Source organism: Eptesicus fuscus, chromosome 13 (genome assembly GCF_027574615.1).
Source record: "Eptesicus fuscus isolate TK198812 chromosome 13, DD_ASM_mEF_20220401, whole genome shotgun sequence".
Classification (NCBI taxonomy): domain Eukaryota; kingdom Metazoa; phylum Chordata; class Mammalia; order Chiroptera; family Vespertilionidae; genus Eptesicus; species Eptesicus fuscus.
The window spans coordinates 17,362,617-17,389,326 of NC_072485.1; the positions used below are offsets into that span (position 1 = coordinate 17,362,617).

At 42.0% G+C, this 26,710-nt stretch overlaps 1 protein-coding gene across 2 annotated transcripts in view; it reads left to right on the forward strand.

Annotated features, from left to right (window-relative positions):
• TRPC6 (transient receptor potential cation channel subfamily C member 6) overlaps positions 1 to 23,965 on the forward strand; it is a 105,664-nt gene extending 81,699 nt beyond the window's left edge. The window contains exons 7-14 of one of the 2 annotated variants that reach the window (XM_028157008.2): positions 1,782 to 2,046; positions 3,688 to 3,883; positions 4,863 to 5,066; positions 6,940 to 7,014; positions 16,445 to 16,449; positions 21,322 to 21,382; positions 23,026 to 23,101; positions 23,644 to 23,965. In XM_028157008.2, coding sequence (XP_028012809.2) covers positions 1,782 to 2,046; positions 3,688 to 3,883; positions 4,863 to 5,066; positions 6,940 to 7,014; positions 16,445 to 16,449; positions 21,322 to 21,382; positions 23,026 to 23,101; positions 23,644 to 23,795 — 1,034 coding nt within the window. In that variant the 3' untranslated portion in view covers positions 23,796 to 23,965. Of the gene's footprint in view, positions 1 to 1,781; positions 2,047 to 3,687; positions 3,884 to 4,862; positions 5,067 to 6,939; positions 7,015 to 16,444; positions 16,450 to 21,298; positions 21,383 to 23,025; positions 23,102 to 23,643 lie in introns of both variants that reach the window. The other variant, XM_008149196.3, reaches the window with a different exon arrangement.
• The last annotated feature ends 2,745 nt before the right edge of the window (positions 23,966 to 26,710 follow it).

A 26,710-nucleotide genomic window follows, 5' to 3' on the forward strand; every position in this document is an offset into this window, starting at 1 on the left:
GAATCTCTGAAAGGGCCCTCAATAAATGACACTACTGTTTCCCACCCAGGCTTTGAACTAGCTGAGAAATAAAAACAAAAAGTTAATATGGAGGTCAGATCATCACCTCTAATACTGATAAAGTTCAGGGTTGATGACATGGTTTTGAGTCATTAACCAATGGGCTCAGCAATATTGAACCCCCAGAATTAGGCAGACATATCTTCAAATTTCCAAACAATAATGGTCAGGACAGTTCTCCCCTAAGAGGGGTATGGCAGCACGTGCCTGACCATGTGAGATTCCTCCATGTGAATTCAGAGGAGAATTCACAAGAAAAGGAGGACAGAGCTGATCCAGGTATGCTCAGTAATCCATCCCAAGTCAACTATCTGATAAGTCATTCCACCTCCCCAGGAGGAAAGTGACTAAGGATGGAAATAGGACTATTCCACCTCCCCAGGAGGAAAGTGACTAAGGATGGAAATAGGTCCAGTTATTTGCCTAGGGAAAATCCCTTCTTGTAGAAACATGGAGTGGGAAAAATGGACTTTCTCTATATACTTACTTTAACCCTCTGATAAGTAATCAGTTAACACGCTCATTGACATCTCTACCAGTTATTGGCTATATCACATAAGGATTTATCTTTTATTATTAACTTGTAGTATTTCTTTTACCATTTAACTACAGTTTTTAATATACAGAATTTTATAAAGGTAAAATGATCTATCTGTTTATATGTAGTACTTATATTCAAAGCACTATGTATATGTTCTCAAAAAGGAAACTAATCCACTTCTCAGCAAGTAAACAAAGACACATTTATAATAACATTTTTTCCTTTTTATTACACATTGTTTTTGAATTTTTCTTATGATGCTTTATTAATTGGGTTTTTGATGACCTAGCATAGTAATATATAGTAATTTTATCAGGTCATCAAAATTAATAAATGAATAATTGCTCATTTTTATGATAAAAATAGACTTGAGTGACCCATAAAATTACTTTAGTAAGTTTAAATAACTACAAGTATTCCACCAGCCCCAAATCACAGAATAGTCTATACTAATAAAAGGGTAATATGCTAATTAGGGCAACGTCCATCAGGACAAAGCCCCAGCAGCTGTGAGGCCTGGGGCTCAGGCCTTGCAGCCACCGCAGCCAGCAGTGGCAGCAGCAGTGGGGTGATGGGGGCAGCACCTTCCCCTGATCAGACTGGTCGCCTCCCGTAGAGGGAGGCCAGACTACAGCAGGGCCTTAGTGATCAGTAGGACATATCTGGAGGGCTCCCTGTGAGAGGTGTCAGGCTGGGCTGAGGGACACCCCCCCCCCGCCAGTGCATGAATTTTCATGCACCGGGCCTCTAGTTTTATTATAGTTTAAGATTAAATAATAAATGCTACCATTTATTTAATGTCAACTACTTTATAAACGGGGAATGTATGTTGATGTATTGAATTCTCACAACAGATGAGAGTGATAGAAGTGGTATTATCTCATTTTCAAGGATGGGAAAATAAAGACTAAGAGAAGTTAAATAATTTTCCCAGCTTTTCTAGTCTATCTACTGGAATTTTTATATATACTGAGTCTGTAGTTTGAGCTCTTAATCATTATGCTATTCTCTTATGGAAAATTGCCAACAAACCAACTAGGAGGGTCATTTTCTCAATAAATTCACAATCTCAAATATACCTGATGCTTAAAGAAGCCCTCTAAGAACAGAGAATTCCATCGGGAACTTAAGTAAACAGCTTAAAGAAACTCACCATAACTCATGTCTTCTTTTTTCCTAGCCAGGATAAAGTGGGACCCCTCTGATCCTCAAATTATATCTGAAGGTCTTTATGCAATTGCTGTGGTTTTAAGTTTCTCCAGAATAGCTTATATCTTACCAGCAAATGAAAGCTTTGGACCTCTGCAGATATCACTTGGAAGGACAGTAAAAGACATCTTCAAGTTCATGGTCATCTTCATCATGGTGTTTGTGGCCTTCATGATTGGAATGTTCAACCTCTACTCCTACTACATTGGTGCAAAACAGAATGAAGCCTTTACAACGTATGTGATCTCAGATGTTTTGATGATGGTGATTATAGATTAAATAAACATGAGCTTAAATGATTACAGATTTAATAAATGTTGTGTAAAACAAAATGAGACCCTCACGATGTATATGTTCTCAAATGTTTTGATGGTGAAGATTGCAGATTAAATTAATGTTGGCTTAACAGAGTTTGTATATGTTTATGGGATAAATAGTACTTTGATTTTCCTCTTCAGCGAAATGAGATTTGTAAATGAGTTGAAAGAACTAAAAAATATAAGCACCTTCCTAATATAAAGGAATAATAGCTAACACATTTAGAGCCAGGTGCTGTAATATGATTTTATTACCTCCATTTCACAAAAAGAGGAAACTAAGGTTCAGAAAAGTTAAATACCTTGCTGAATGTTGTTGCACAGCTGCCAGCATTTGGAAAAGCTGGGACGTAACCCTTTGTCCACTGACTTCAGCATCTGTGCTCTTAACTGCTGGGGTGCTGACTGTGAGCCCAGCTGCTTTCCTAATTTAATTTCTCAGATCATATTGAGATCTGAGTTATCGACAGTGACAAGAGTTTTTTTGGCTTATGTTCACCATAGACACACGTTTTTTATTTTTTTATTTTAATAAAGTATGTTTGGAATTGATTACACAAATATTAGGTTCTCAGTGTCACAATTGGAATATCAACTGGAGCATTACCTATTGTTACCTGTATTTTTGTGAAGTGCATTTTATCAGAGAAATGAAACCACCTTGGTTAAACAAACAGGCTTAGCTTTGCTCAATAATTAGGCCTAAAGCATTGAAATACCTACCAAGACATGTCAGTGATTTTGGTAACAGTGTATCCTATATAATAAAATAATATCCTATATATGCAAATTGACCAAACGGCAGAATGACCAGTTGCTATGATGCGCACTGACCATCAGGGAGCAGACACTCAATGCAGGAACTGCCCCCTAGTGGTCAGTGCACTCCCAACAGGGGGAGTGCTGCTCAGCCAGAAGCTGGGCTCACAGCTGGTGAGGACAGTGGCAGTGGCAAGAGCCTCTCCCGCCTCCATAGCAATGCTAAGGATGTCTGACTGCTGACGTAGGACTGTGAGAGGGCACAGGCCGGGCTGAAGGACCTCCCTGAGTGCACGAATTTCATGCACCAGGCCTCTAGTATATATATAATAGTCAATGTTTATATTGTCATATTTTCCTTAAGACACATTATATTGTTATCTACTATTTATTGCACATAAGTGGAAGTATAGATGAGCAGGAAACTTAAAGGGGCTCTAACAAATTGAACTGTTATTATTAAGTAATACATTTAATACTTCCATTGCCAAAGCTATGGATTATTTAAATGTTAACATTTGTAGTTATGAAGTTATGTTAATAACATTTATTGAGTACTTATTATGTGCCAGATATTGTGCTATATGCTTTGTATGCACAATATTATCTCATTCTTGCAACAATCCTGGAAATAAAAGTTATTGTTCCCATTTTATGGAAAAAAAAGGTTTAGGGAAGTAAAGCGTTTTTTCATGAATACCTAATAATTTGCAAAGACATTAAGTTAACTCACTTTTATTATGGTACCACTGTCAGTTATTTATATACTTCATTATTTCCTTTCTCCATTTTTCCCCCCAGAGTCGAGGAGAGTTTTAAGACACTGTTCTGGGCTATATTTGGACTTTCTGAAGTGAAATCAGTAGTCATCAACTATAATCACAAATTCATTGAAAACATCGGTTATGTTCTTTATGGCGTCTATAACGTTACAATGGTCATTGTTTTGCTAAACATGTTAATTGCAATGATCAACAGTTCATTCCAGGAGATTGAGGTATAATCTGTATACCTTTGTGTATTCTGTGCCTACACGTTTTAACTATTCTAGGGATCAACTCAGCAGTGGTGATGAAAATCCAGACTTCTTTCCCTCCTTTGTTCTTTCCCTGTTTTATATAATTGTTTGACCAGTAAGCTAGAGACTTTTAACTCTTTGCTTCCAAATGTAACATCAGTGGATGTATTGGGGGAGTAAGACATGAGGAGGAGAAATACTGTCTGATTCTTCATTGTTAAAAATTTTAGAACTGCTATATCAGTTTTAATTTATATTTTATTCAAAAATATATTGCTATGAATACCATTTCTATCCAAATCTTTTTGTATGTTTTTTTAAATCCTCACTCAAGTATATGTTTTCCATTGATTTCAGAGAGAGTGAAAGAGAGAAAGAGAGAGAGAGAGAGAGAGAGAGAGAGAGAGAGAGACATCAATGTGAGAGAGACACACCAATTGGTGGCCTCCTGCCCTGACCAAGTATGTGACCTTGACTGAGAATCAAACCCGGGACCCTTCAGTGTGTGGACTGTTGCTCTAACCACGGGTATACACAGGCCAGGGCCTCCAAATCTTTTTGAGTGAGGTTCATAATTGAACTTTTCTCAAATTTAGAGTGATTATAAATTTTTATTCCAGAAACCTCGGCCTGAGAGTTAATCAAATAAGTCATTTGTTGTAGAATAAAAGAGTGACTAATTTTTATAATGCTTTTTAGAAAATACATTTATACATTTCAATGTATTTGTAAATACATGCAAGTTTTGAAACCTGTAGTCCTGTTAGCCTGATAAAATTTTAGGCATATTTAGAAGAGTGTGTGAGTAGAACCAACCTTTTGAAAAAGTGTTGGAGCAGTCTTTGGGGCATGGGAGGTGTGCAGGCGTCATTACTTTAGTGAGGCACAGAGTGTTGGAAATAGCCCAGTAAATTTGTTTATGCATCTCCTTGCTGAACTGTCATGTGTATTTGTATAGGATGATGCCGATGTGGAATGGAAATTTGCAAGGGCCAAACTTTGGTTTTCCTACTTTGAGGAGGGAAGAACTCTTCCTGTTCCCTTCAACCTGGTGCCAAGTCCGAAGTCCCTGTTTTATCTCTTACTGAAGCTTAAGAAATGGATATCTGAGCTGTTCCGGTGTCATAAAAAGGGTTTCCAGGAGGATACTGAGATGAACAAGGTAATTTGACTTGATAATTGTTTATTGTATTTTAAAATGCTGCAGCTATTTTATTTTATTTTTTTGAAATATGTTTTGTTTATTCTTTTAGAGAGAGAGGAAGGGAGAGAGAGAGAGAAAAATTGATGGCTGCCTCCTTCACACCCCCTACAGGGGATCAAGCCCACAACCTGGGCATGTTCCCTGACTGGGAATCGAACCAGTGACTGCCTGATGCATAGGTTGATGCTCAACCAAATTAGCCACAATGGCCCGGGCAAATACTATGGCTGTTACAACTACTGTAAAAAGAAACAGTCCATTATAACATGCCCATTTATTCCTTATGTAGTCGGTTAGCTAATCATGTTCCTTTGGCTTATGTCTGTGTAACAGGAGCACATTGGACATGTCTTGCTTAAAAGGAATATAAGAAAATTTTATGAAATGTAACTAAAATAATGTAATACATTATTTGGAGCAGATACTGAAAGGGAGAGCTTTTCTGGGACCCATTTTTGCACTTGTGGCCATATGTCTCTCACTCACCTTCAATTTATACAGCGAGGCAGAGTATCAGGAGCTGATTATGACTTGGGGGAATTTGACTCTTAAGTAACTTCTACATTGGAAAGTTCAGAAATCAACTGCTCACCTGCACTGTGGGAGACTAGGCTTGCAGTAAGTAGTTCAGGAAAGGAAGATGTAAGGGTACTCATTGAAAACAATAATCCCGCAAGGCAATGCAATCTCAAGAAACCATAAAAGAGGTATATTGTTTAGATGAAGGGCTAGGAAGATCACAGTATGTTCAGAAATGTTTAGAGCACATGTGGAATGTTGTATATAATTGTGTGTGTGTGTGTGTGGGGGGGTGCTTACTCTACACAAAAACCCCTGCCGGGTGCAGAACTCTACATCCGGGAGGACTAGATGCATCCAGAGGAGGAGTACCTGGATGGGGACAGGTGTGGATAGGGTGTCAGATGATGGCGAATTCAAGGAACTGGCTATTTCACTGGAAGAAGGAGGACTGGAAGGGAACATGAATATCTTTTGAATTCTCACTTTTGACTAGGAAGTACAATTGTTTTATTTCTGTCCCTTCAAAAATAGGAAGAGAGGCCATAGATGAAAGTTGCAAATAGTTCAATTTTAGGTCTATGTAAAAACAAACTTGTAACAAAATCTGCCCAACAGGTGGTGGGCTGTCTTATGAAGTAATAAGCCTCCTATCATTGGAAGCAATCAATATGCTGGATGACCAACATTACAATACATATAGGAGATCTTCCTACACTGGGTGGTCAGTTAAGCCAAATGTGTAAAAGTTCCTTGCAATTATAAGATTTTATCATTGAATAAAAAGAAATTCTAATTCCTGCTCCATTTGCTACTTGGGGTTCTCAAGTGAATAATAAACTCTCTGAGTTCTAGTTTTCTCAACTGCACTATGAGGAGGGAAGAACTCTTCCTTTATATTACAAAGATCAAATCAAATCATCATGCAAAAGTGCTTTGAGAATGCCAAAACCCTCTTTAAATATCATTACTTTTACTATTATTTTGTGTTAGAATTTTGGAAAAATATGCCATTTATGCCATTTTTCCAGATATATAACATAGAACATAGTGGGTTGAGTAGCAAAAATTTTCCTTACTTAATAACATTGTGATTAGAACTGCAATCTGAGAGAATTCAATGTGCAAAGGAAATGTCTAAGCACTTACCAAAGGGAAGACCCCAATAAGAGTATTTTTCTCCTATTGAAATTTGCTAGAGGGTTAGACCAGATGGCCTTTAAAATATGGAATAAAGAAAAAGTAAAACTGGCTTTGTAATCCCAAATGTGCAATTAGCAATTATGCTCACTTTATTATCTATCTTTAAAAGAGAAATGAAGAAAAGAAATTTGGGATTTTGGGAAGTCATGAAGACCTTCCAAAATTATCACTTGACAGAAAACAGGTAAGATCATCTTTAAAAATATGAAGTCATGCATAGGCTTATCTTTTCAGAGAAAAGAATAAATGTTTAGAAGCAATTTTAAGAAACAGAAATTAGGCACATTAAAGAAATTTAACTATTTTAACAATGCCCAAAGAATCTGTCACCGAGAGTTGGAAATAAAGCTATCCTACCTAATAAAAGAGTAATATGCAAATTGACCACATCTTTGCTACGCCCAAACCACGCCCACCAGCCAATCAGGGTGAGTATGCAAATTAACCCAACCAAGATGGCGGTTAATTTGCATACATACCTGGGTCCGGGGAACCACCTTGGCACCCAGGTCACTCCCAGCCGGCCAGCAGGCAGAAGCTTTAGGCTTGGGAAGGGGCCGAGCCTGCCATCAGAGGGGCGGGGGTCCCCTTCCCAAGCCTAAAGCCTGGGGCAGAGGCTTTAGGCTTAAGAAGGGGCAGAGCCTGAGATCAGAGGTGGGGGGGGGACCCCTTCCCAAGCCTAAACCTGGGGAGGAGGCTTTTGGCTTGGGAAGGGGCTGAGCTTGGGATCAGAGGGAAGGGAAAAAAATCAATGGAAACATATCCTCAGGTGAGGATAAAAAGAAAAATAAAGAAATGTCATATTCTATGAAAACACATCTTGAAAATGCTTAAAGAAAGTTGTCATTTTTCATGGTGAAGGGACTGCGATCTGTGTTGATGAAAATACCTGGGCAGCTGCGGTGACTGGCAGTGGCTGCAGCAGAGGGGTGATGGGGCGGGCGCCTTCCCCTGATCAGCCCGGTCGCCTCAAGCAAAGGGAAGCCAGACTGCGGCTTAGGTCCGCTCCCAATGGGGAATGGGCTTAAGCCATCCATAGGACATCCCCTGATGGCTCCCAGTATGTGACGGGGCAGTCTGGGCTTAGGGACCCCTCCCCAGTGCACGAATTTCGTGCACCAGGCCCCTAGTGTTCAAATAATCAACAAAAGGAATTATGTGTGTTTATTTAAGATATATTAGACACATATTTTTTATGGATGATGGGATATAGGAATGATGTAAAAGAGGAGAAAGGAGAAACATAGAGGAAGCCATCAGGGACTGATGGAGATGGGATTAAACGAGCGGCAGCTCAGGTGGAGAGGATGCACAGCCAGAAGAGCCTCCTTGTTTGTCAGTAATCAAGAAGCTGTCAGAAAAGGTACCATGAGAATTCAATGGCTGTTGTTGTTGGCCCAGTTCACAGTGAGCCATGTGCCTCAGAAACGTGCTCCCTAATTTGGAGTGGCAGAACCCCCAATGATGGGAACATTTGCTTCCTTCTTGTCGCGTGCATGTAGAGGTGCAAGAAATGCTTATTGATACAGGGAAATTATACATGAGTTAATTAGGGGAAGGCCAATGTATCAGAAGGATTTGCATTCAGTTGGATGTAAAAAACCAAATCACGGTATTTTTACAAGATAGTTGTTTTCCCCCTCCCACTTAACTCTCCAGAGGTGGGCACTACAGGGCTGTTGCCGGGGAGGGTCTCAGTGATTTTCTTGGATTTTTTTGTGGTAGTGAGATGCACGATGCCAGTTTCACTTCCAGCCATCACACCCACTTTTAGACATGAAGAAGGAATAAAGGCAAAGGAAAAGTGGGGCATGCCAGCTGACTGCCACCACTCTCAGAAGTGCTCCCAGTAATTCCTGTTGTTATATCTCACTTGCCAGAACTATGCTACAGTGTCTTTCCAGGGGACACAAATGCCGAAGAGGGAGGCTATTTTGTTTTGTTTTTAACACTAGGTTTTCTCCGCCAACACAGTAAGAATATTCATTAGTATTGATATAGTAAGAACATGGAACTAAGTACTTAGAAGATTGGGATCTCATCACATCTCCACCTTTTTAGCAATTCATTTAACTTCTATGCACTTCACTTTCCTCATCTATAAAATAGGGATGATCAGGTCACACAAACCCATCACACAAGCCTATTAGGAAGATTACAATGGTACTTCGTAAATTACAAACACTATGCAAGTGTGAAGTACTTGTCATAGAGAAGCGGCTCTTTTGTTTATTTGGGTATAAATAATTCAATAAAAATTTTGCCAAACCAGGTCAGTGTAAGTTTGATTTTACAGTTTTCCTATAAGAAACTACCTGTGCTAAAATTAGGATGAATACATGACACCCCAAACCGTCAGACACATATGAGAGAAATTCAAGGGGAATCAAATGCCTTTGATAATGATAGAAATTATAGTATCTCTCAAATCAAATAATATTCTTTTCTTTAGTATCTCCAAAAATCTAGAAAATTAAATTTCATTTTAATCACCTGAAAATACATTTTATATACATTTAAAGATGTGTATTTTTATTTTTATTATCTTTATTGTTGAAAGTATTACAGATGTCCCCTTTAATTTCCCCATTGACCCCCTTCATCCTGCTCCCACCGTCTCCCCAGGCCTTCACCTCACTATTGCCTATATTCATGGGTTATGTCTATCTATAATAATAAAAGTGTAATATGCTAATTAGACCGGATGTCCTTCTAGACGTCCTTCCTTCCAGGCAAAGCCGCAGCAGGAGGGGGCCGCAGTGGTGGTGGGTGGGATTTTGTGCATTGGGCCTCTGGTATGCATATAAAATTCTTTGGTTACTCTCTTTCCAAACCTCCCCTGCCTTTTCCTCTGAAATATGTCAGTCTGTTGAATGCTTCAATATCTCTGGTTCTATTTTGTTCATCAGTTTAGTTTGCTCATTAGATTCCATATATAAGTGAGATCATGTGATACTTGTCTTTCTATAACTGGCTTATTTCACTTAGCATAGTGAAATCTAGGTTCCTCCATGCTGTCTCAAAGGGTAAGAGATCCTTCTTTTTTACAGTTGCATAGTATTCTATTGTGTTTATGTATCATAGTTGTTGTTGTTTTTCGTTGTTGTTTATTCATTCATCTACTGATGGGTACTTAGGCTGTTTCCAGATCTCAGCTATTGTAAATAATGCTGCTCTGAACATTTTATGTCTTTTAAAGAAGGCTTGGGTCACCTTACACTTTCCAATAGCACATATTTTAATCTTTAAGAGCAACGCTAAGCATGTGGTATCTGACCCTGGTGTGGATTAACAACATGTTGATTCCAATATCAGTTAGTCATCTAGAGACCCTTTTGTGTAACTGTTTATTGTGGCAGCCATGGAGATGTGCCATTCATCCTTCTTGCAGGAGAGAGCTGCTTCAGTGTGGTCAGCTGACAGCCTTCAGTGCAGCCTCTTTGGGACCCCCCTGAGCTTTCCCGAGAGGCCATGCTCTTCCGGTCCTGGGCATCTGTGGTCATCACAGGGCGCCTTTGGGAGCAGTCTCAGAACTGCGCTCTGTGTTGGGCTGGCTGACTTGCCCAGACAATCTGTTTACCGTCCCTCTTCCCCAGGGGAGCTGAGCCTCACAGCCTGGAAGCGTTTCTGCCTTGTCCTGCTCCCACTCCCCATGATCTCTCACAGGCATAATTCTAAAACATCTCACCCTTCTAACGTGGTCTTCAAGTTTGACTCCTGGGGGACCAAATCAACACAGTGTGTAATTTATTTTCCCTTTCCATGTAAGCTTGTGATGAACTCAAGTTGAGGCACATTTTCCATAGCTTGCTTTTTTGTGCTACATGAACTATTACATCTTCCTGAGAAAATGTTTTTTTTTAAAGCAACTATGTATAGTTCCAAACATTTTTGCCTATTGTTACTGAGTTGGGCCCTGATATATGCTGAGAAAAACTCTCATGGTTCTTTCTTCCTTACTCAGTTCACGTGGCTTTTGCTTATTTTTTTTTATCATGAAGTCTACATCTAAAACGACAGAGTTTGTATTTCACTCGGTTCTTCTTTTTGACTCCTTGAAGGTGAAGGTGATTGGGTTGCTCAAACGCGCCCTTCACATCTGCTTCGAGTACACCATGGACATCAGTAGGATGAGCCCTATAAATTCAGTCAAACCTCGTTTCTCGAACATCTCCCATCTCAAACAATTCAGTTCTCCACCAAGTCGTTCACAGAAAAAATGTCTCAGTTGTTGACCAAAACTTCAGTTTTCAACCTGACAACCCTTTCATGCTGACACCTCAGCAGGACAAAAAGCATCTCTCAGGCAACAAACAAAGGAGAGACGGCTTTTGTTGCTGGTGAAATCCAAAGATTAGCACAATTTTAAAACAAAAGAGCATTAATATTGCTAAGGGTGTGAAAGTGCTCACAAAATAACAAACACAGGCAATTGAATAGGCAGAAAAACTGTTGTTGATTGGATAAATGAAAAGCAGTTAGCCAGTAATAGCATTTTGGAGATAGTGATATATGAAAAAATTGTTTAAGGCTAGTAGGGGATGGTTTTTTTTTTTTTAATTTCTTTATTGATTAAGGTGTCACATATTTGTCCTCATCCCCCCATTCCCATCCCACCCCTCTCCCCACGCATGCCCCAATCCCCTGTTGAACTTAACCGTTGGATAGGCTTATATGCATGCATACAGGTCCTTTGGTTGAACTCTCCCCCTCCCCCCACCCTCCCCTATCCTCCCTCTGAGGCCCGATAGTCCGATCGATGCCTCCTTGCTTCTGGTTCTGTTCTTGTTCCTCAGTCTATGTTGTTCATCATTTCCTCTAGATGAACGAGATCATATGTCACTAGATATATACTAATAAGAACTGAATGTGAGACGAGCAATAATATTTATGCTGACAGGCAAATGAATCAATCTGTAGCGAGCTTCCCCCTGGACCAACAGTTCTTTTGAGACCCAATTTCGATGTCCAGTAGTTCCTTATGTGTACATGTCAGCACTGACCTCTCAGCTCTGGATGGTGGACAAATGGTGGTAATGGAGGTCCGACTCCCTCTGGTTTGGTCTCGGCCGAACCCAGGGGCACGGCGTCACCCGGACTAAGGGGCACGTGGCCTCACCCATACCCAAGGGGCGCGTGGTCTCACCCGGGCCTGGGACCCAGCCTCACCCGGATGGATCCAGGGGCGCACGGCCTCACCCGGACCCAGGATCTGGCTTCACCCGTACCCAGGGACGCTTGGCCTCTCCCAGACCCAGGGGCACGTGGCCTCACCCGGGCCTAGGTGCACGAGGCCTCATCCGGATCCAGGGACACATGGTCTCACCCGGACCCAGGGACGCTTGGCCTCTCCCAGACCCAGGGCCACTTGGGCTCTCCCGGGCCTAGGTGCACGCGGCCTCACCCGGATCCAGGGACACATAGTCTCGCCTGGACCCAGGGGTGTGTGGGCTCTCCCAGACCCAGGGGCGCTTGGCCTCGCCTGGGCACGGGATCCAGCGTCATCCGGGTCCAGGGGCACTTGGCCTCACCCGGACCCGGAGTCCGGCCTCACCTGGACCCAGGGGCATGTGGCCTCACCTAGACCGAGGGACGTGAGGCCTCACTTATACCCAGAGGCGTGTGACCACACCCGAGCCCAGAGGCGCGCAACCCCGCCCGCACCCGGGTCTCAGCAGGGCCCTGTCTTCCCGATCCCAATTCCTGCCGGTCAATCCCCCCTCAGCAATTCCCCTGGCCATCCTTCCAGAGCTCCAGTATGGCTGCTGCAGAACTCGTCGGGCGGCAGCTCGGCGAAGCTCCGGTGCACCCGGTGCATGGCGGTGGGCCAGTCTGGCGTCGCTGCGTCGGCCCTTGGGTCTGCATTGGTGGCCGGTCGCCGAGCATGTGCACCTGGCCGCTTCCGGGGCGTTGAGATTCTTGACGGACTCAGAGGTCAGCAAGCGCGGAGTCTCCCACCCCATATCTCATAGGGGCTCGTCTGTCCGTGCTTGGCTGCCAGTGGAGCCGTCCCCTCAGCCGGAGACCGCCGGGGGAACTGCGCTGAGCACGTTCCAGGCCGCTGTTGTATCGCCTGAGCCATAGTTCTTTTGTGTCGCCTGAGCCGTAGTTCTTAAAGTGTGGTCTTTGGGTCACCGGCATCAGCATCATCCCACATACCCCTCTTTTATTCTAGTTGTAGAGCATCTACTCAGCCAGCCCTATGGTGGTCTTGGATGGTGTCTGCTCTGCTCTCTTGTCGTAGTCTCAAAGTTGTTGTGGTAGGCAACAATCAGGCTTCCGCCCTATGCCTCCATCTTGGTCCTCCTTTGTATAGTTAAGTCTTGATTGTTGTTGGTGTCACTGGGAGGGCTCTCTTTGTCTATAAAGGAAGAGTTGCTGTGCAGGAGACACGTTTATGGGCCGGGTCTTGGTGCAGCAAAGCTTTGGCGCTCACTGAATATTCCCGTTGAATGTGTCCCTTATGCACGTGGTTGAAATCTGGTGTCATCTCCCACAGACCACTAGATGCCCTCGTTTCTGGGTTTCCAATGGGGTGTAGATCAGCTACTGCCTTAGGCACTCAGCAAGGATTACAGCAAAAACTGTAGTTTCTTCCTCCTGTCTGAGTGGCCCTGGAGCAGTCCGACTAGAACAGCAGATCATCTGGTCCGCTGCCAGAGGGCAGGCCACCCACATGCATAAGCCGTTGCTTGGGGCGCAGGTGTGCCTGCAAGACTTGCGGGGCAGGTCTTCAAAACGTGCGGGGCGGGTCCCAGGGCGGGGCGGGGTCTCAGGGCGCCAACAGGCCATGGTGCGGCGAGCCGCGATGGCTGTGAGTCTGGTCCTTCTGCCTTCCACGTATCTAAGTCCCCTCGTTCCGCACTCCAGCGCAGCAAACACTGATTGCTGGGCGCACCTCCGCAAGAGTCCCGCCTCTCCCCGCAGGCATCTGGGTCTCCCGGGGTTCGCCAGAAGATGGGTTTCAGGGTGATGGAGAGCTAATCTCCCTTAGGTTTGGAACAAAAGCCCCTTTCCCCCACCACCAGCCAGACCCACGCACCTCCACACCTCATCCCCTCCGATTTCGCTGGGTGCGAGGCAACAGAACAGCCTTTAACCTCCGCCGCCATCTTTTTCAAACTTCTCAATTTGTTCTTCTTAATCCCTTCATTTCAGTCAACTCTACTGAAGTCTAGCGCCGCCGGGAGGTGCACGGAAAGGGCGCCCGGGCCTCCGTCCGGTGCGCGGTGCGCGCGTCCCGCGGAACCAGGCGCGCGAGGGCCGCGCGGCTGGGACGGGCGCTGGGCGGCCGCCGAGCTCCAGGCACCGCCATCGCCGCGTTCCGGACGTCGCCGCCGCAGCGTCCCCCCAATTTGTACTTTTTAGTCCCTTGAATTCAGTCAACTCTACTGAAGTCTAGCGCCGCCGGGAGGTGCACGCAGAGGGCGCCCGGGCCTCTGTCCGGTGTGCGGGGCGCGCGGCCCGCGGCACCAGGCGCGCGGGGGCTGCGCGGCGGGGACGGGTGCTGGGAGGCCGCCGGGCTCCGGGCGCTGCCGCGGCGGCGGCGTTCCCAGCGTCCCGGGCCGGGCGGCCTGCGGGGGCGGCGGAGTTGCGAAAGTGAGTGAGTTTCCCAGGGTTTCGCCCGGAATGGGGTTCAGTGCAATCGGAGCCGGCGCTCAGCGCACTCCGGAGCCTTTATCTCCTTCCTGCCAGTGAACTCCGGCCAGGTCATCAGCCGCCCCCTCCTCTCCGGTTCCATCCTCCCCGCAGGCGCGTGTGCTCCTGTCTCCGCCCGTTTCTCCATACCTCAGGCTTTTAGGGCTTCCCCGACTGTCCCCGTGGCCTTCTCCTTCCCCCCAGCTGTGGGCATTTCAGTCCACCAACTTTCCTGTGGTTCTGGACGATGTCCGTTCTGACCTCTAGTTGTATTTTTGAAATTGTTGTGCCCGGCTGCAGGTTAGGTGTTTAACCTATGCCGCCATCTTGGTTTTCCCCTCATTGATGTTTCTAACTCCCTCTCGCATCCTCTCTCATTCTTTCTCCTCTCCTTCCCCCTGGTATTCCTCAGGGATGACCACACCGCCGCCTAGGGGATGGTTTTGATAAATTTAAGAAAATAGGTGTTTATTTATAGATTAAACAGTACATTAGATATGTAGTGTATAAAAGAAAGGTTAAAACAGGAAATCATTTGAAGGTCTGGAATGGATTAATTCAATTTATATTATTTCTAATGGGCAAAAAATGATTCGGTTTTCAAACAAATCACTTCTCGAACAGCCTTCCAGAATCCAGATCTCACTATATACTTTTTGAAATAAAGTAAGCAGACCTATTAATTATTTTCGACCATATCCTTCTGAAGGTCACTGACGTCTGTGGTTGCTGGCATGAGGATTTCAGATATGCATTCTGAAAGGATACCATAAATTAAAAGTTGATCCCTGCCACGCAGTGTTACATGTATAAGTCTGAAATGCCAAGAAGCTTCTTGAATAACTGCTATGCTTCAGCTCCAGAGCAGGTCACTTTCCAGTTGTCAGTTTTAGGTCAGGTGTGTACACCGTGTGCAGTCAGAAACATGGAGCAGCCCTGCAGGTGTGTACACCTTGTATAGTCAGCAACACGGAGTAGACATGCAGGTGTGTACACCGTGTGTAGTCAGCAACACGGAGCAGACATGCAGGTGTGTACACCTTGTACAGTCAGCAACACAGAGTAGACATGCAGGTGTGTACACCGTGTGTAGTCAGCAACACGGAGCAGACATGCAGGTGTGTACACCTTGTACAGTCAGCAACATGGAGCAGACATGCAGGTGTGTACACCTTGTACAGTCAGCAACACAGAGTAGACATGCAGGTGTGTACACCGTGTGTAGTCAGCAACACGGAGCAGACATGCAGGTGTGTACACCGTGTGTAGTCAGCAACACGGAGCAGACCTGCAGGTGTGTACACCCTGTGCAGTCAGCAACATGGAGCAGACATGCAGGTATTTACACCTTGTGCATCAGTCCACATGTAGCACAGACATATTATTGATCTGTTTATGCTGAGTGGAGTCAGAGGTGGCAATTCTAAAAAATCAGTTACATATCCAGGAACTCTATCCTTGAACTTTTAATCAAGTCAGAGGCTATCTTTTTTTTTTTTTTTTAATCCTCACCTGAGGATTTTTTCCCCATTGATTTTTAGAGAGAGTGGAAGGGAGGAAGAGAGAAAGAGAGAGATCAATGATAGAGAGACACATTGATTGATTGTCTCCTGCACTGGGACTGGAGATCGAACCTGCAAGCCAGGTATGTGGCCTCAAACGGGAATTGAACTCATGACCCTTGGGTGTGAGGGGCCGGCACTAACTACCGAGCCACCGGCCAGGGCAGAGGCTATCTTTCTAATCCTGTGGTGAAACAATCACAGAAAGGAGTGGTTTTGATTTGTCACTTTCGCCAGGACCACGTCTCTGGGTGAGTTTGTACAGGTTCCCAGCCCTCTTCAGGCCTGTGGAGTTACAGTCTCTGGCACTGAGGCCTGGAAACTGGTATTTTAATAAGACCTCAGGAGATTTGGATGCTCATCTGGGTGTGGGAATCACTGAGTATTTCATTCCCTGAATAACTTAGTCGTGAGCTTGGGCATGTCAGTAAAAAGCAGTATTTGTAAAGTATCTCCAGAATAAATTAACTAGATTAAAACTAACCATGAAATAGGCCCAAAGCCACAGAGCTGATATTTGTGACTTTTGTATAATAATAACAGCTACTGACACTTGTAGAACACCTACTGTATGTCAAGCTACATAGTCTACGAATCTTATCTCTATAATCCTCACATTAGCTCTAGGAGGTTGGTGATACTATTTTCCCTATTTTATACATGAAGAATGTGAGGATTAACAGAGGTGAACTGACTTGCCCAAAGTCCCATTTCAGACAAGTGGCAAAGCCAGAAAGCAAATTCACATCTACTTGATTCCAAAGCAAGAGGCTTCCAGGCTCTGTACCCCATGGCTTCATTTCAGATCTGCATTTCCTGCTGACTCATATATTGCCTGTACCTTTAAATTCATGGTTTTGCTCCTGGCCTCAGGGGTTTCAGCTGTGGGGAATGGGAGACTCTTAGAGCTGTTTCTATGTCCAACCACATAATAATTTCCAATGACTGAATGAAGCTTACTTGTTCCTCTTAATAAATAACAAACAAGGTATTGAGTGTTCCTCACTCTGATAGTACAAGGAGTTGAGAAATGTTAATAAATGAATTATTAGAAAATGAAACAGAGAGAAAACATAAGGAATACAGGGAATGTGGTAGAAAGTATTTTAAAAAGGAGAGGCAATGAATCATTCAGAATTGGAGTGTAACCCGGCTGGTGTGGCTTAGTGGTTGAGCATCGACCTATGAACCAGGCGGTCACACACAGTTCAATTCCCCGTTAGGGCACATACCCAAGTTGCAGACTCGATCCCCAGTGTGGCGTGTGTGGGAGGCAGCACGTCAATGATTCTCTTTCATAATTGATGTTTCTAACTCTCCTTCTCTCTTCCTCTCTGTAATCAATGAAAATATATTTTTAAAAAGAATTGGAGTGTGCAGTGTCCACCAGCTTCCCCTCCCCACTCCCATCACATTGTACTTATTAATATGATCTATACTTATCCAGATCTCTAAGGTTTGAATATTATTCATACTGAAAATTGAACTCTCTTGACTTTCCCGTTTATTTCATTAGTGTACATAGAAACAATTATATGTTAGAATTTTCTGCCACCAAGTGGTGATAATGCTTCTTTGCACATTGGATAAGTTCCTCCTTACATACTATTTTTTGTATTATTCCATTTTAACACGTGTTTATTGCATACCTGCTATGTATTTAGAAACAGATTAGAAATTTTTCTTAAAAATGTTTATTTGTATTTAAATTCATGTCTCGGATTTAGAGCAGAACTAGTCACATAAAAATGGTCCAAATAACTTTATAAATGTTTAGTCATATACCATTTCACTATACCTGTGGTTCCCAACCAGGGGTGGTTTTGCCCTCCCCAACCCCCACTGGCATCCCCAGGGTGCATTTGTAATAGAGACATTTTGGCTGTCACAACCAGAGAGGGTGACTGTTCCCGGCCTAGAGTGGGTTAGAGGACATGGATGCTGCTGAACATTCTGCAGTACACCGAAAGCCCCCACAATAAAGAATTTTCTAACCCAAAGTGTTAAAAATGTCTCGATTGAGAAACCTGGAACTCAGTCCACTGCCTCCACACCTGGGAGAGCTGTTAGGCCAAAACTGTATGAACACCCTGTAACTCCAGTCATTGGCTCTTCAAGATCTATCCTCTGGGAAATCTACAATCGTACACATTTTTAAGTGAACAGAGTACTGTTTTCTGTTTCCCTGGTACTGTTACTTCCTCTGTATCACCCAGTGTGTTACTTAGTAAGGCATCTGTCCTATGGCTTAAAACGAATTCACTGTGTTTCACATGTATCTTTATCATGTAGTTGAACTGCAACCTACTGGTTCATGAACCCAGATAGTTTTGTATGTGCCGTGGATAGCAAGGTGTCCAGAAACCATGTGAGGTCCATTAGTGACCCAATAACACGTCTTCTTTCACTTATTTCACCAACCAGCAATGTTGAGCACTTGCCACCTGCTGGGCAGTGCTGGCACGAGGGACGTTGGGATGAACTAAAAAGTCCATCCTTCTATACAGCCTAGAGAATGCAGACAATACATGGGACTAAGCCAGTGAATAGAATTGTAAGTCGTGAAGTGTGTTACGAAGGAAACAGTCAAGAACTATTTTTCATGGGGTGGGCAAGAGAAGCCTTCTGATAAGCTTATGTTTTAAGCAAAAATCCGAAGGGTGAGCCATGGCCAGTGTGGCTCAGATGGTTGGGCGTTGTCCTGTGCACCATAGGGTTTGTGGTTCAATTACCAGCCAGGGCACATGCTCAGGTTGCAGGCTCGATCCCCGGTAGGGGGCATGCAAGAGGCAGCTGGTAGATATTCTGCTCTCACATTGATGGTTTTCTTTCTCTCTCCCTCTCCCTTCCTCTTACTCTAAAAATCAATAAAAAGATTTTTTTTTAAAATCCAAAGGTGAGAGAGAGAGCTAGTCATCAAGGCAAAGAGCCAGGAAAAGAGGGTTTTAGGATTTGGAAACAGCAAACACAAAAGCCATAAGTTAGAAAAGAGCAAATGAAAGAAATCCTGTGTGACATTACTATAATAAGATAATAAGTTTTGTGTTTTGTTTTTAAAAAGGATTATCTCCAAGGGCATGGTGTATCATGGAGCCGCCTTAATTGGGGATGATTTGGCATATCAAGTATCAAGGACCACACATTTGCCTTCAAAAAATCTATAGGAAGCAAATTTTTTTACTTTCCAATTTCTTTGAACACGTATGGATGTACTGGTAGCCTCTAATAAAAAAATAAGCATCAGCCCTAACCGGTTTGGCTCAGTGGATAGAGCGTCGGCCTGTGGACTGAAGGGTCCCAGGTTCGATTCTGGTCAAGGGCATGTACCTTGGTTACGGGCACATCCCCAGTGCGGGGAGGGGGGTGCAGGAGGCAGCTGATTGATGTTTGTTTCTCTCTCATCAATGTTTCTAACTCTCTATCCCTCTTCCTTCCTCTCTGTAAAAAATTAATAAAATATATTTTAAAAATTGCCTGCTTGTTTGCTGATTAGAAAAAATAAAAAAAAATGAGCATCAAATTAATGATTTTCAGAGGTTGTGAATTTATGAATAGATGGTAAAGGATGTGCAAAGATTCCATTTGTCTGGATCTTTTCCCTCTGGTTATGAACCTGTCCTTACTCTCAATGTTTCATCATAAAAACAGGGATGAAAGTGAGCTTTAACCTAGCCATCACATTTAATGATGTCCTTAAGGTGTAAATTACAGTTTGAAAGCCAGAAATAATTATGGCATTATAAAAAGAAATGAATAATTATATTACTGAAAAATAAATTATATATTAAAATTATATTATTAAAATAGGCTTAAGCTTGCATAAATTTTACACGTTCATTCATTAGAAGAACTTGAAGGACTACAGAGGTTACTAGATCACCCCTTCATTGTGAGAAGAGAGTTTCAGCACCTTGCCTAGTATTCCACAGCTAACTCGTAGCAGATTCAGATTTGCGTCTTGAGGTCTCGGTCAAGTGCTCTTAAGAATCTAAGCTGCCTCTCTTTAATCAATTTGGTCAATTGTATAATTTTACCTTAATGGTTTTCAAAGTAAATATAAAATAATGATACACTTTACTGATATTTTTAGAGGGTGAAGAAAAAAGAAAATAGCTTTGTGAAAAAAAATGCTATCTGTACTATAAAAATTACAAATTGTTTTTCATAAATTTTGTCAACCTTGTGATATTTTCTTATTACTATAATTCAGCTGGACCATAATTGTTTACATTCTTCATTAGCACCCATAATGTAGCACAGTACCTTACATATAGAAGACATGTAATACATGCTTGTTCGATGGATGAATGTGTACATAGCTGTTTTAATTCAGTATGCAGACATTTAAAGATCAAAGCTGTAATACTTTCAGCAATAAAGGTGAATTTTAAAAAATAAAGATTAAAGTATTGAAATCAAGGATTTTAATTGAGTCTCTTTGAGCTGTACATATAGCAACTTAGATGTCATTGAGAAATATCTTTGAAGATAGTCTTAAAGTTTCTCATCCCCTGTAAACAGTTGTGTAGCCAAAACATACAAATTTGGAGCTACTCTGTTCAACTTTGGTTATCCTTGTTTTTTGTAAAATCATTTTTTTTCTCTGTATAAAGTGACTTGAAAAGTTTTTTAATCTTCCTCTTAGCATGTTAACATGGTATGTTAAAATCTTTATTGTAGATTGCTTTCTTTGTTATTTGCCCATTCAAGCAAGTATATTACTTGAAAAGTGCTTCCCAAATTGGATACTATACAGATCCTAAAATTTAAATGGATTAATTAATTTTTTTTTGGCACCTGAATTCTGTCCCACAACAGTCGCTTCCTGGCATTTCTCAGGAGCCCCAGCACGTCCCACTGCAGCATGGATGTTTTAGTCAATCAGGATTTCTGAGGTCATCACCATTATTTCTCCAACTTGTTTGCCTCTTCCTCTGTCACAGATGTGTCTGTGGGAAGGTTAAAACATGGTTCTCATGGCAACATGATTGATGCACAAAGTCTAAACGACTCCTTGGATGACCTCCAATAGCCATTGAGAGACTGAACACACCTTAAGTGTCTGTGTTTGTCTTGGCAGATAGAACAATAAGCAAGTGAAGTTAAAATGGTACTATATATATCTACATATCTATATATTGATAGAGATGGATAAATTTATTTATATGTAATATATAAAACTTAGTTCATTTATATGACTAATAAATCTAATCACATTTTTAAAAACTTAGATAAGAATCAATTTCTAATTTTTTTTTGAAATTGCAGCTTGAGCATAGTAAAGAATCAAGTTTAAGAAGTTCAGAAGATTTCCAGTTAAATAGTTTCAGTAATCCTCCAAGGCAGTATCAGGTAAGCATGAATTTTTAAAGAATAAGATTATTAATTTATAAAATATAGAATCTCAAACTATGCAATTCTTTAAATGAAAAGTATGTTATTCTCAATATCAAAATAATGTATTCATTCAACAAGTATTTACTGAGTAACTACCCTGTGTCAGGTACTTACTAAGTACTGGAAATACAAGGGTAAACAAAATAGATGATGCCTTGGCATCATGGAGCTTAGAGTCTTCATGCTCATTGTAAAAAGTCTACCCTTATTAAAATCATAAAGAGGAGAGTAAAATCCACCTCAAACCCTACCACTGAGGAATAAACATTACTTACTTTTGCTGAATATTTTGCCAGATGATTATGTACATGAGTATAATTTTATATTTATTAATATTATATAAATGTATATATAATATATAAATGAATTAATAATACTTATGTGATGAGCAATAGTTTTTCATTTCATAAAACATATATTCATAATTTTAATGTATGTATAAATATTCATTTATACAAATATATGATAATTTATTAAAATAATCCCTGCCCTGGCCTGTGTGGCTCACTTGGTTGGAGCATTGTCCCAAACACCAAAAGGTGATGAGTTCAATCCCTGATAGGGGTGCATGCAGAAGGTAACCCATTGATGTTTCTCTCTCACATCAATTTCTCTCTCTCTCTCTCTCTCATCAATTTAAAAAACAACAATCCTGGCTGGTATGGGTCAGTGGATTGGGCATCATCCCATATACCGAAAGGTTGCTGCTTCAATACCTGGTCAGGGCACATGCCTGAGTTCTGGGCTCCATCACCAGTGGGGGGCGGGGAGGGGTTGGCATGCAGGAGGCACCCTGTGATGTTTCACTCTCACATCAATGTTTCTCTCTCTTCCTCTTTCATTCTCTCTAAAATATCAATAAATATATTTAAATATATTTTAAAATAAATTTAGAATAATCCCTTATTGATGGACATGTAAGGGTTTATTTTGCTACTATTATGTAGCATTAATATGAATATATTTATCCATGGACCCAATTACACCATTGGAATAAGTTCTTGAAAGTGGAATTTTCCTGTCTACCATTTCCTTTTGGGCTTAGGCAATCTAGCTGTATCTTCACTCAGGACTTCCTGCACTTGTGCTGAGCCTCCTACTTTTCATGAAAAGTATGTAGTAAACACACATCCTTATGGAATAAGCCCTGGTACTGGAGGAACTATTACATTGAAACTGGCCATTCATAAATTAGAAAGCACAAAATCAGAGCTGGCTATGTCTTTTGGTAAGGGGGGGGAAAAAACATATGAGTTTTCCCCAATTTGCTTAATTTTCCATTTCCACCTGCAATGCAATGCTGCATACCTTTAATCTGTCCACTGAAAGGCTGTGTCTTGCCCTAATACTTTTCAAATAAAATACAAGCAATGAATCAAGGACTAGATGTTTGTTCGGAACTTGCTCTTTTCTGCAGAATTAATTTTTGAGTCATTAATTCAGGGGATGTATGCTTTCTCTGGCAGGTAAATCATCTTCATCTTTGATAGCAATCACTTCTAAAGTGCTTGGTAAAGAGACAATGACTCAAATTGATTCCAAATGAGAGATTTGTCATCAACATAAAACTGGGATGGATTTTTTTTTTCTCTTTCTAGAAAATAATGAAGAGGCTCATTAAAAGATATGTTCTGAAAGCCCAGATCGATAAGGAAAGTGACGAAGTGAATGAAGGTGAGCCAGGATGTGGGCTTGATGCAGAGCCGAGGGAGGGCAGGAGGGAAGGGCCTGGGAAGAGTGAGCTTCAAGAAGAGAATACGGGTTCTCACCATTTGTTGATACCAGTAAGGTCTCAGGCAGCAGGCTGTTTCTGCGCAGTTCAGGGCAGATGCCGCTAGTTAGGTAAGTAAGGATTGTTTTTATGGGGGGCTTGGAGGAAGGAGGAACTGGTTAGGAAAGGTGAGGGGCTGTTTCTCCCAAACCCCAAAACACTTGCCACCAGTGTTTTCCTTTAATTTACTCGCAGAGTACAGTAAATTATAATGTTGCTATGATTTTTTTTTTCTATAATCTTTTCATTACCTGAAATATGTAGCTGACAAAATAGAAAGGTTAGGAAGTCGCTGGTTAGGAAGTTACTTCCTTCAGAAGGATTCAACATACAGATGTGCCCGGAGTGGAGACTGATTTCACTCAACCCCAGAGTTGCTAGTTACTCTGCATTACGTAGTGACAGTACACTTGTCACTCTTGTGTTTTCTGTTTTTTTTTCAAAGGGGAACTGAAGGAAATTAAACAGGACATCTCAAGTCTCCGCTATGAACTCCTGGAAGAAAAAACTCAGAATTCAGAAGATCTAGCAGAACTTATTAGAAAACTTGGGGAGAAATTACCATTGGAACCAAAGCAAGAGGAAAGCAAGAGATAATGCAAAGACTTCCCTAAAATCCATATTTATTTGTCCACTTGAAACCATATTATTTTCTGATTTATTTTTTTAAGTGCCAATGTGACCACCTTTTAAACAAGAAAATGTTCAAAGATAACTTGGGTCCTGCTGTCATCTAGTTCCCGATCATTTAATATTTTTCATGGGTAAATGTCACCATTCGGGCTAAAGAGTGCAGATTACGGTGGGAATTCTGCCAGTCGTTTGGTGCTTGTTTTATAAACTGCTTTTTTTTTCTTTTTTTAATATATTTTATTGATTTTTTACAGAGAGGAAGGGAGAGGGATAGAGAGCTAGAAACATCGATGCGAGAGAAACATCGATCAGTTGCCTCCTGCACACCTCCTACTGGGGATGTGCCTGCAACCAAGGTACGTGCCCTTGACCGGAATCGAACCTGGGACCTTTCAGTCCGCAGGCTGATGCTCTATCCACTGAGCCAAACTGGTCTCCGCTAAACTGCTTTCTTGGGTGTAACTTGTGATGGTGTGATTGCTGCATAGTGTCTGCCCGGGGATCATCGCAACTGGCAGAGGCATTTCCCCTGATGGTGGTTTCAGGCACCTCCTGGCCTGCTCTGCGGATCCCCTGTAATCTAAAGGAAAAACCATCTGTGACCATTAGAGAATGCTGTTTAATCACCTGTCCTGCTTAGCCCCTACAGAATAAGATTGATAATGTCTGTGCAAAATGGGGTTAAATCTTTCCTGTACTTTTTGATTCATCTCTTTGAAAACATTATATTTACCAGTGAAAAAGTACTTCCTCCACTGAACCCAAGAAACATGCCTCAGGGGTGTGTGTGTGTGTGAGTGTGTGTGTGTGTGTGTGTGTGTGTGTGTGTAGGAAATGCTCACCCTATTTTCTTTTGCAGTCGATATAAACCCTCTAAAGCTCTTTACATTATCATTTTTTGTTGTGACTAAGCAATTGTGGTCATTTAGTCCAGTTATAACACAATTTTGGGCCATTTCTGAGGGCCTTTGCAGGGGAATTCCCAGATTTGGCATCAAATAGAAAGAAAAAAAAAAGTGCTGAAGGAACTTGCAAATACTTATCTCTTATTGTCATTATGTTCTACCCTCCTCTCAAAATATATGACACAGAAGTTTGCATTCGTGAGCATTCACCAGAAGGTTTTTACTGACGGGTGATGTGAGGCAGCAGCTAAAACAAGGAAAAGAGAACTGAAGGGTCATCCATTCAACTTCGCAAAGGCTGTCAATATTTAGATGATGCTGGGCATTCGCTGAAAGTGCAGCTTTAAACTCAATAAGGAAGGGCTTCAAATGCAAAAATGCAACTTCATTTTAAAACTAAAATGTCACAGAAAATCTGTTCCGCCCCAAATTTGACGGAATTTAAATCAAAGGACTTTTATGTAACCAGCAGAAAATATAGCTGCAATCTTGTATTCAGTGGTTTTGTATTTGTGGGTATTATTTATTAAGTTATTTACTGACACAGGAAAGGTCTGTTTTCAAATGTTTCGTGACAATATTGGAATCAGAAGTTGCAAAAAATCAACCTCATACCAAATGCATTATCAGCTAATTAAAATAATCCATCCACAAAGCTTGTGTTGTGCATGCGCGAGATGGGTCTCCGTGCCCGGAGTCAGCAGATTTTCTTCAGAGGGCAGCTGGATTGGCACCTCTTCTCATTTCTCTTTCATTGCAAGATGAATAGAGCACCCCACCATATTTTAGGAAAGGTTTTAGAGAGCTTAACTGAAGGCACAGTGTCAATGGATCGTCATGAACACAACTGTCCCTCATATGTCTCAAGACCCCCAGTTTTATATCCTGTATTCACATGGCAGCCAGCTCAACCTTTGGAAATAAAGTGATTAGGAAGCGGAGATGTAGGTATGCAAACTGCTGTCTTTCTTTCGTATTTCTCCTCTCAGACGTGCTTTTCTGGAGGTTTGGCTGTCAGGATGGAGCATGCTGCCTGGCACTGACTACCCAGCTGCCTTCTGGTGGGCACGCCATGGCCCCTCCTCAGGGCAGACCCACCACCAGTGAGCAAAGCCACCCTGTGTTTGTACCTCGATGCCTAGTTTCACTCTCTGCCATTCTCATTGGTCTGAAACTGAGAAGTAACACAAATTTGATATGATTTTTTCTAGGCATATAAAATGAATTACCAGAACCTTGTCTGCTTAAAACTTTTTCCAGGGATTGAAAGGAATAGAAAATCAGTGTCTGACCTCAATGAACTCGCCACCAAGTAAAGAAATGAGAGTTAATACAACTGCAAGAAATGTTGACTGAGCAGCTACCCTGGCCCAGTTATTGTGGTAAATGCTTTCCATACATGATTTAATCTAACTCCATGCTTACAACAACCGAATGAGGTAAATTCTATTTACCTCCATAAATTGAGAAAACTGAGATTTTTAGAGGTTAAGTAACTCACACAAGAGTGTCACACCAGGAACAAAACCCAAGCCTACCTCGCAGCAGACACCTCACACTTACCTGGGGTCTTGGCTGACTATAATGGAGTGTGGTTGTCTCATTGTGACACTTACATTTTAATCCCTGGGTGAGGACACATGGGCTGTACCTGAAAACCCCAAGTTCCATTACATACCCAGCCCAGAGACAGATAAAAGCATTAATCCAGGCTTTGGGGAAAGAGAAGATTTGGCTTCAAAAGGATTGTAGTTATAAAAAAAAAAAAAAAAGAAGAATGAAAATGAAGATGTACAGTGAGTGGGTGGAGATAGTGTGAGCCAGGCCAAGAGTTAGGCCTGAGTGGGACACTCGGAAGCTTTTCAGAGAGAGAGAGAGAGTGTGTGTGTGTGTGTGTGTGTTCAATGACTGTGACTCATTGAGGAGAACAGATCAACTATTTGGGAAGTCTATCCCACCCATCCAAGCTTATTC